Source organism: Notamacropus eugenii, chromosome 3 (assembly GCF_028372415.1).
Source record: "Notamacropus eugenii isolate mMacEug1 chromosome 3, mMacEug1.pri_v2, whole genome shotgun sequence".
Classification (NCBI taxonomy): Eukaryota; Metazoa; Chordata; class Mammalia; order Diprotodontia; family Macropodidae; genus Notamacropus; species Notamacropus eugenii.
In genome coordinates this window covers 230302999-230313309 of record NC_092874.1, presented here as the reverse complement: position 1 = coordinate 230313309, position 10311 = coordinate 230302999, and the positions used below count along the sequence as shown (strand labels likewise).

General features: G+C 38.4%; 1 protein-coding gene across 1 annotated transcript; it reads left to right on the top strand.

The window, feature by feature from the left end:
- The first annotated feature begins 809 nt into the window (after window positions 1-809).
- LOC140531456 (olfactory receptor 6C2-like) lies at window positions 810-3638 on the top strand. The gene is made up of 2 exons (XM_072650397.1): window positions 810-844; window positions 2663-3638. The coding sequence occupies exon 2, from the start codon at window positions 2712-2714 to the stop codon at window positions 3636-3638; it is 927 nt and encodes a 308-aa protein (XP_072506498.1). The 5' UTR covers window positions 810-844; window positions 2663-2711.
- The last annotated feature ends 6673 nt before the right edge of the window (window positions 3639-10311 follow it).

Here is a 10311-nt window from a genome sequence, read left to right as displayed (position 1 = left end):
CAATAATTTCTAACTCTTCAGGATCCAGTGGGTCATTCAATGGGCTTTTCCTGTTAAAGAAACTGAAATGATTTGCCATTTCCTCCCCAAGTGGATCCTTTTGTCAAATAAACAGAGGTTAAGTGACATGTCCAGGGACACACAACTAGTAAATGTCTGGGGCTCTTATCAATAATTCCTGACTCCAAGCCCAGCCTCCTATCCATAGAGCTACTTACTGCCTCCAAAGTAAGAGAAAAGCATGCAGAAAAATTTCATCATGATCAAAATACTATAGTAACTAGACATGAGACAAAAACAATTGTGTTCGAGTTTAGAGCTTGAAGGTATGGGTGAAGATGAAATAGTTTCACAATTGTACAGGGGAGAGTACTTTTGTTTGCTAAAAATAGATGATGGAACAATGTTGGCTAACAAACCAACAGAGTGGTTGTGGAGGCTTTGGGAATCTAATTGAGAGTGAAGAGATGTTGTCTAGCAGAGGCTGACTGAGAATGAATGGGTTTATAGCAAATAGGCTTGTGCCCTTGGATGTCCTCATCTTGGATGGATATGGTGGGAAGAAATGGGTCCCTACTTGGATGTTAGTGTCTTTTATCTAGGAAATTGTGCTTCATTCCAGCACAACTACTTTCCCCCCACACAACTTTATACTCCTCCAGGAACATGCTGCACAACTGCCTCCTTCCTTCCTGAGTCCTATTAACATTTTCCCCTTTACTAAGCCTTCTTCTCTCGCCTTCCTCTGGACTGATCTAATTCCCAAAGCAGCTGATGATTTAAACTTCTATAGGAAGATTTTCTTCTCCCTTCACACTAGTATCTATGGTAAGACTGTCCTCTGCTCCACCACTATACTTTCCAATAAGATATTTGCATCAGATAATGGTTCTACTTCCCCTTATGGATCTAAGGGATTGATTTCCTCTGAATCTACTTGTCATTCTAGGGCTGGAACTCAGTGTCTGATGAAGTATTTTTTGAGGGAATGGTCAGAGAGAGTAGGATGAAACTAGGAGATCAATGCTCCTAGGTATTAGAAATGCAGCAATGAACATAAATGTAGGATAGTGTATGGTAGACTCAGTAAAGTGGGGGGTGGCTACAGGTAGCTATTCCTAAATGGACCTCAGGTCCCTAAAGGATTTTAGGATGTGGAGATGATGGCTGCCAGCTGGTGAGTGTTGATACTTTCCACTAAGACTTCAAACTCAACATTTATTGCTGCTTTAAATCCCAGCCCTGATTTTTCCTCCCACCACCTCCCCTCCACCACAACAACCTCAGCATTTCCTTGGTTATAAGAGATAAATGCTGGAAAAATAAGATGGCTGTGATACTCTTGTCTGTGGGCATCTTAAGCATTCCCTAAAAGAAGATAAAATGAACTCAAGGAAAATCCACAAGGTCCTGGAGTAATGTATAGGATGTATACTTTGGTTCCATAGTGGCCTAGTTTTATGATAGAGAAAAGAGCCCATAGACAGTATGAAGCTGAAAAGGAAAAGAAATAGGCTTTTAGACGAGGTGCATGAATGCACAGAATTTCCCATGGAATCAGTTAACTGCAATGAGTGAACACTATGCAAATACGTAACACCAAGAACCATTTCCCCTGTTTAGCCAACAGTTCACAAAATTATAAACTGAAAATTACCAATAATCTTTAAAAATGCAATAAAAATTAAATAAAAGAAATTCAAATTAAAACAACTAATGAAATTTTACTTCACGATTCTCATATATTTTCAAAGGTCCAAAACTGATGAAACTACAAGGTTTGGAAGGGATCTGAAAAAGCAAGCATGCTAATGTATAATAGCTGGAAGTAAACATTAGTCAAAAGGATCCATAAAACTTTTAGAAATTTTGTGACAAAAGTGATGAAACTATTTACAGTCTTTGAGCCAGTAGTCTTACCACTGAGCATAAATCCAAAGGAGATCAAAGACAAAAAGAGGTGTCACAAGTATCACAAGACATTTTCATAGTTTTTTTAGGTAGCAACAAAATGGGTATGAAGTGAGGGTCTGAGAGTTGGGGAGAGTTGAAAACTTTGTAGGATGTGAACAGAAGTGTATTTGCCATACACTGTCATAGATGGTCACTGTAGTTGGTCTTGCTTAACTTTTTTTTCAAGGTCACAAAGGGATTCAGTGAAGGAAGTATAGCTAAAAATGAGTATGGTGGGAGAAGAAAAGGAATCATCATAACTTTTTTAGATAATGCAAAATAAATTTGATTGTGAATGACTGGGTTGAAGACAATGAATTGGGTGAGGAGAAAGACAGATAGGAGAAAAAAGTCTTTACAAAAATGTTCTGCTTAGTACCTGATACACATCTCAAAGTCACTGAGGTAGCACAAGGATGGCATGAAATTCTTTTTTTAGCCAATGAAAGAAACAGGGCCCAATACTGACTTCTGAGCATTTATATCCAAATTGCATTGTTGAATTATTTTACGATAACTCATCTCAGTTCCAACTTCTCTCTCTCTCTCTCTCTCTCTCTCTCTCTTTCTCTCTCTCTCTCTGCCTCTCTCTCTCTGTCTCTCTGTCTCTGTCTCTGTCTCTCTCTGTCTCTCTGTCTCTGTCTCTTTCTCTCTCTCTCTCTTCTCTCTCTCTCTCTCTCTCTCTCTCTCTCTCTCTCTCTCTCTCTCCTTTCTTTCTCTGTTTTACATACAGATTCACTAAAAGATAGAGGTCAGAAATGAGAAATCATACAGGGATTACATTATTCATTCTCCGGGGATTGGCAGATGACCCACAACTGAAGGTTCTGCTTTTTATCTTTCTGTTTCTGACCTACATGCTGAACTTAACCATCATCATCTTCACTTGGGTGGATCCCCACCTTAAAACCCCCATGTATTTTTTTCTTAGGAACTTTTCCTTCTTAGAGTTGTCATTCACAATTGTCTGTATTCCCAGATTCCTGTACAACATATCAACTGGGGACTATATTGTGACCTATAATGCATGTTTCACTCAATTATTTTTTGGTATCCCCTTTGGGGCCTCAGAATTTTTTCTTTTGGCTGCCATGTCTTATGACCGCTACGTAGCCATCTGCAAACCTCTTCACTATACAACCGTCATGAACAACAGAGTCTGTAACCAGCTCCTCCTGGGTTGTTGGCTGTGTGGGTTGATGACCATTGTTCCAATATTTGGCATGGGTCTTGAACTAGAATTTTGTGACTCCAATATTATTAACCATTTTCTCTGTGAACCATCACCATTGCTGCAGATCACATGCTCTGCTACACAGGTACTAGAAAGAATAATTTTAGCTTCTACTGGGTTGACACTCATAATGACCTTAGTGTTAGTGGTTCTCTCTTATGCCTATATTATCAGGACTATTCTGAGATTACCCTCTGCCCAGCAAAGGAAAAGAGCCTTTTCCACTTGTTCTTCCCATATGATTGTCATCTCCATTAGCTATGGTAGCTGCATCTTTATCTATGTCAAACCTTCTGCAAAAGAAGCAGTGGCTTTGAATAAGGTGGTGTCAGTACTTGCAACCTCAGTGGCACCAGTAATGAACCCCTTTATTTACACTCTGAGGAATAAACAAGTGATTCAAGCTTTTAGGGACACATTCAAAAGGATTGTCTTGATTTCAAAGTTATAAGAGGCAATTGACACTCAGGTGCAAAACTGGTAAGAGAAAAATTGAATAGCTTTGAACTCTTTGTTCTGAGTCCTATCACCAAATTTTATTCTCTTACTAATGTCCCCTTACCCACAGACCCAAATCTCATAGCTCCTTTTCTCTTATCTAGAAACCCTCACTTATTGGGGCTTTCCCCTCCCCACTTCATCACTCTTTCAAATATTTTCACTTTCTTTCAATGATCTCACTCACCACTTCATTTCCACAAAATACAATCAACAATTTTTTTAGAATCAACTATATTGAATTACCCAACCCCTTACTTAATAGTCAATATTTGGTTATTAAGTGCTTATTATGTACAAGACTCCATGTTAAGCACCAAAAGAATGAAATAAAAAAAAAGACAGTCTCTGCTCCACAAGAAATTGAAATCTAATTGGGAAGACATTACACACAAAGAAAAAAATGAAAAGTAAGAGGAGAGGATAGATTCCCTGCATGAGGTCATGGTGGAGAGAATCAGAGAAGTTCCAAAGTACTGAAGTCAGGTGTGAAATGAGGGAATGATTTAGCTCAACTCTCCTTAAAAAGACATTTGTAGCTCATGGTTCCACCATCCAGTTCAAGGCAAAGGGTAGTAATGAGCTGAACTACCAAGACTGATGATACCCTACAGGATGATTAAGTCTTCCTAGTAATGGTCTCCCTGAGGCATGATGAAGATGTCAGAGAATACTCAAAGTAGTGCAGTAAAATGAGAAGTCAATTTTGCCTCATGATCCATGTTATAAAACATAAAAGCCCAAATACTGAGCTCTCCTGCTTGAACACTGAAAATAGTCCTGTTCGAATTGTCATATGGGGCATTTGAGTTAAAACCTTAGAAGGTAAAAGACAAAGTCTCAAATAGAACACATCTTCAAGGCTGAAATCTGAAGGGTGCCCTGAAATCTGGAATCAGAAATTATTGCTTTTTGTCTTTTACTAACATATCTGTTTTTTCCTTCAATGGCAACCTATGGATTTTTCTTCTTCCTTTAAAAATAACTACTCTTAGCATTCCAGACCCACTCATTTCTAGTACCATATTTTACAGACTTCTAAGAGACAAATAATTGATCATACACCCAAAATATATAGCTGAACAAGAGCCACAGACCTTTGTTAGTAACTTCCACCTGCAAAAAATGTTTTTTTTTAAATCTGGAAGCAGATTAAGGTAGTAAAAAAAAGCATTTTTCTGTTGCAATTTATTGTTTCTTTGAGTTCGGTAAGAAAAAAAAATTATTAATGACATTTATTCACACGTATTATTTCTTCCACTGAGACCTTTGGACATATAATTATTTGAATGTACAGGTATATAAGTATTGTTTTTCCTTACCTCTAAAACAATCACTCAAGAAGAGAGCTGACTAGATTCCTTGCATTATATATGTGTAATACTTGGAGGAATTACCACAGACTACAAGGTGGGGCCCCTGGACTACCTGTGTTATTAAAAAGAGGTAAAAAATGTTTATTTTACTTTTCTTTCTATTCTCTGTCATTGATGTCATTGTTTTCAATTAATTGAATCTTTTACCTGACTACTAGGTGAAAACATGGATGGGGGCTCATAAGCTATTATGACCTATGCTTTTGAGTGAAAGATCACCCACTGTGTAGTACCTGGAAGGACTCCTCTAACTCAGAATGGATCCCAAAGCCCAGCTACATGAGGTTTGAAGTGCTCTCTAGGTTTGCATGGCTGAAAATTGTGATTGCTACCTTCCACCATTATATTTAGTTTATTACTCAAGAAGAGAAGACAATTAGTTCAAATCAAAAATATTTAATAAGATAGCACATTAATAAAAGTAACAATGAAATATTCTTCACATGAAACTGAGATGTAAATGGACACATTACCCATTGATAGAGTAAATATAAATCGAAAAGAATATATAGGAAGGAAACCTATATGAGTGTTGCATATGCATGGAGGGATAGGTGACACAGGCCTCTAATGCTGCAGGAATATTGTCGTTACTTAATGAGATCATTACTACCCTGTTCTCACTGTATTTGCTCCCTATTTGTCTCTACTAGGTTTATTGTGTTGAAAAATTAATTTAGTACTCTGCATTTTTCTGGCTTATCTAAGACGTTGCACTTTATTATTTACAATTCAAATGGGAGAGATATTCAAACACAAAGATAAGTGTTTTAGTGCCATTATGGTCTTTTTTCTTCCAGGTTGGGCAAAGGAGTAATTGCAATCACTCTGTCAAAAAAAAAAAAATGAATATGAGTGGGAGGGAGAGGCATAAAGGGAGGAAATTTATGAGTGTTTAAAATTCTGGGGTTTAGTCATACTCATAAACAAAGTGAGATTTTTAAAGTAATCTGAGAATAATGTTATATTGAAACAGTTGATCATAACAGATCAAATAGGTGACTTTCCATTATTGTGCCCAGAAGAAATAAGATTTTCCATGAAAAAGTTGTTTCCCTTAACCACTTGCCTTTATATAAGGGGCGGGGGGGGGGGGGGAGAAGGGGATGGATTCATGTGGAACATATCAAGTTCTCTAGAAATACAATAGTCGGGGGGCAGCACTAAGATGATAGAGTAGAAGAAGGGGCCAGCTTAAGCTGTTCCCCCAAACCCTTCCAAATACTTGTAAAAATGACTCTAAGCAAATTCTAGAGCTATAGAACCCACAAAATAACAGAATGAAACAAATCTCCAACCCAAGACAACTGGGAAGATTGACAGAAAGGGTATATCACATCAGGCTGGGAGCTGAGTGCAGTCTGGTGTAAGCTGTACCTGAACAGATGAGCTAATGCAGGCCTTGGGGGACTGAACCGCTGCCATTTGTGGTGGTTTTCAGAATTCTTAACCCATAAATGTGGGGGCAGTGGGGAAAGTCGATGAAAAAACTCAGTGGAACCTGAAGGAAGGAGTGGTACAGTCTGGCAGGGGTGTGGCTCCAGATCCAGGGCAGTGGAAGTGGATATTACAGCAGAAGTGGCAGTGGCAGCTTCCAGAGATTTGGCGTGTCCTGAGGGGATCAAGAAGCTTATACAAAACCCCTGAAGCCTGGGATAGTACACTCACCCCCACTATCACCCCCACTGGAAGCAGAGCCCTATTTTGAGAAAGAGGTACAAAGTCAAGTATTTAACTTGGAAGCTGAGCAGACATCACAAAAAATCTCAGTCTATAGACTCTTTGGTGAAAAAGAAGATCAAAACCTACAAACAGAAGAAAATAACAAAGTCAGAGCTTTTACATCAAAATCCTGCAAATAAATATGAAATGATCTCAGGTCATAGAAGAACTCAGAAAGGATTTTGAAAATCAAGTATGCATATATATATACACACATACACACATATATACATGCATACATATACATGTAGATAGGTGGATGGAAAGAAAAAAGAAAGAAAGAAAAAGAAACAAAAAAGGAGAGAGCACAGGGGGAGTTGAATATGAAGGCATGATATCTAAAAATAAAATTCGGGGGTCAAAGAGGAATATATTGGCAGAAGAAGAAAAGGAGAGATAGAATGGGGAAAATTATCTCACATAAAATAGGCAAGGAAAAGTTTCACAATGAAAGGAAAGAGGAAAGAGGGGAGAAGGAATGAGTGAATCTTACTCTAATCAGATTTGGTTTAAGGTGGTAATAACATACGCACTCACTTGGGTATCTTACCCTACAGGAAAGCAAGGGTGGAAGAGGATAAACCAGGGAGAGGGGGTGATAAAAGAGAGGGTAGATTGGGGGAGGGACTATTCCAAAACAAAGACTTTTGAAAAGGGACTTGGGCAAAGGAGAAAATAGAATAAATGAGGGGTGGGATAGGATGGAGGGAAATAAAGTTTTTCAAAACAATGTGTTGTGTCAGTGTTTTACATAACTACATATGTATAACCTATGTTGAATTATCTGCCTTCTCTATGAGGGTGGGTGAGGAGGGAAGGGAGATAATTTGGAACTGAAAGTTTTAAAAACAATTGCTAAAATATTGTTTTTATATGCAACTGGGAAATAAGATATGCAGGTATATATATATATATATATCTATATATCTATACATATATATATATGTATGTATGTATGTATATATGTTATACAAATCTATCTTGCCCTACCAGAAAGTAAGGGGAAAAAGGATAAGGGGGATGATGTGATAGAAGGGAGGGGAGGGTAGATCAGGGGAAGGGATAATCAGAATGCATGCTGCCTTGGATTGGAGGGAGGGAAGAGATGAGAAGAAAATTTTCAGCTCAAAATCTTGTGGAAATGAATGTTGAAAACTAAAAATAAATTAATTAAAAAGAAAGAAAAAAAGTTATGCAATGGTCAGTCAGGACTAAAATCCTGATTGTATAGTAAATTTCAAAAAAGCCTTTGCCAGATATGCTGTCTCAATCATATATATCATTCCTGTTGAATGAATGCATTGTCTACATTGGTTGCATTGCTTCTGACAAATACTCTTTCATTAAATGTAAAAGCAATTCTGGATGATTTTCCATGGAATTTATGATCATCGCTGCACAATACTCCACTGCACATGTGGTTATAGGTATCCTCTCTACTTTCAGTTTTCTCTATACTCCTTAGCTATTGGGTCATCAGCTTCTTTATGGGAAGTCTGAGATTTGCCATGCTCTTTTTGTCCACAGGTTGATTTGAACTCATTGTGTTCTCTGGCTTTTCCTAGCTCTTTTTACAATTTTTCTTGTTGTTCAGTCATCTCATTGGTATCTGACTCTTTGTTTCTCCATTTGGGGTATTTTTTGGCAATGACACTAGAGTGGTTTCTCATTTCCTTCACCAGCTCATTGGAAACTGAGATAAACAGGGTTAAGGATAACATACCTAGCAAGTGCCTGAGGCTGGTTTTGAACTCAAAAAGATGAGTCTTCTAGCACACTATCCACTGCATTGACTAGTTATCCCCTCAAAAATAGCCTTAATTTCACTCCACCAAAAATGAAGAATATTTGAAGGGACCAAGGGAGGGTGCAAGCAGGTACTGAAAGATACAAATAGTCCATTAGCTCCTTTGAGAAGGGAACTGAACTTGAAATTTTGGTGGATCCCTAACATTTCCATAGGGTCCTTACACAATCCCACCTAAAGTCATCCTGTAACCCTGTAATTCTGGAAAGACCTCTGTAAACTGATGCAGTGTGAACTGAGCAGATCTAGATCAGTATATATGACAACAGTATTGTAGAGCAAATCAACTTTGAAAGAGTTTCAAACTCTGCTCAATGCAATGACAAACCACAGTTCCAGAGGACTTAATATGAAGTGAACTATTTACTTCCTACCAGAGAGAACATAAGAACATTTGTTTTTGAATATGGTTAATGCAGGAAATTGCTTTACTTTAGTACATATATTTTTTGTGATAGTTTCTTTGATTTTTTTTTTTATTGTTCAATGGTGAAGGAAAGAAAATAGTTACAAATTGGAAAAAATAAATTCAAATTTTAAAAAGTCAACTTTTAATTTCAGTTTTTAAAAAAGAACACAGAGCAGGGTCACTTTTAGTTAAATGGACAATACTCTAACAATCTTTTTTTAAAACTTTAATTTACTGGAGATTGGATCTGTACTTCAGAGATCTCTCTTCTTCAAAGTGGGCATCCTTATATCACTGTGTCTCTAATGAGTAGACCAAAGGCTCAGGGTTCCGCAGTTCCTCAGTTCCAAGAACACTTCTCTTCCATGCAGATGAGTATGTGATTGGGGGTCAGTGAGCAGTTCTCCCAATAGGAATATGGAAGTAGGGGGTAGAGTCAGGAGAATGATGTCTTAGAAGTCACTTATCCACCATGCATCTTCAGCTGCCAACAAAGAAGATGAAAATGAAAAGGAAGGCTTTCTCTATGTCCCTCATTCCCCAACTCAGTCCTTATCCCTAGCCACCACTGTTCTTAGCAGGAGAGTCTAGAATTGAAGGGTGAGACATCCTCTCCAAGGTTAACAGGAGAAGAAGAAAGTTACACATTCAGGGAAACCAATGAGAGACTCACCAACCAGAAGAAAAAGGTCCAGAACTGACTGACAACAGAGACTTCCAGGGTAACCTAAACCAACTCAGATGAAACTTTCCCCCCTTCATCCTCCTTGGCAAGGTGAGAGGGACAGATGAGGGGAAGTATTATGCCCTGAACTATGCCTGCCCCAACTCTGTCCATCTCCCTAGCCCCCTCATATATTTTTCTATACCTGTATATACACTCACACACACACACACACACACACACACAGACAGACAGACAGACAGAGGCCTATGAAATTTCCATGTGGAATCAGAAGGGGAAGGACAAAGGAGTAAGGGAGTGGCTTGTGGAGGCAGGGAGGGGATTTGATTGCCCAGAGCACAACAAACAGAGCCAAATCAAGCAAAGGCAGAGAAGCCTCTCCCCATAAATACTCTGAGGGAGTGGTGAAAATATGGGTGGCACTCCATGAAACCATAGCACTCTATTTTTGTTTTGTTTTAGACCCAATAAATTGGAGCAAATCATCATCTGGACAGCAATTGAGAAACAAGACTGATCATGCCAGCTGTCAGGGGGAGTGGGCAAGGCTCTTGCTAGACATGTGGACATGATACTTGGGGTCCTCACCACACTTACAAAGGGGTAGAGAGTGGGTACATTTTGGGA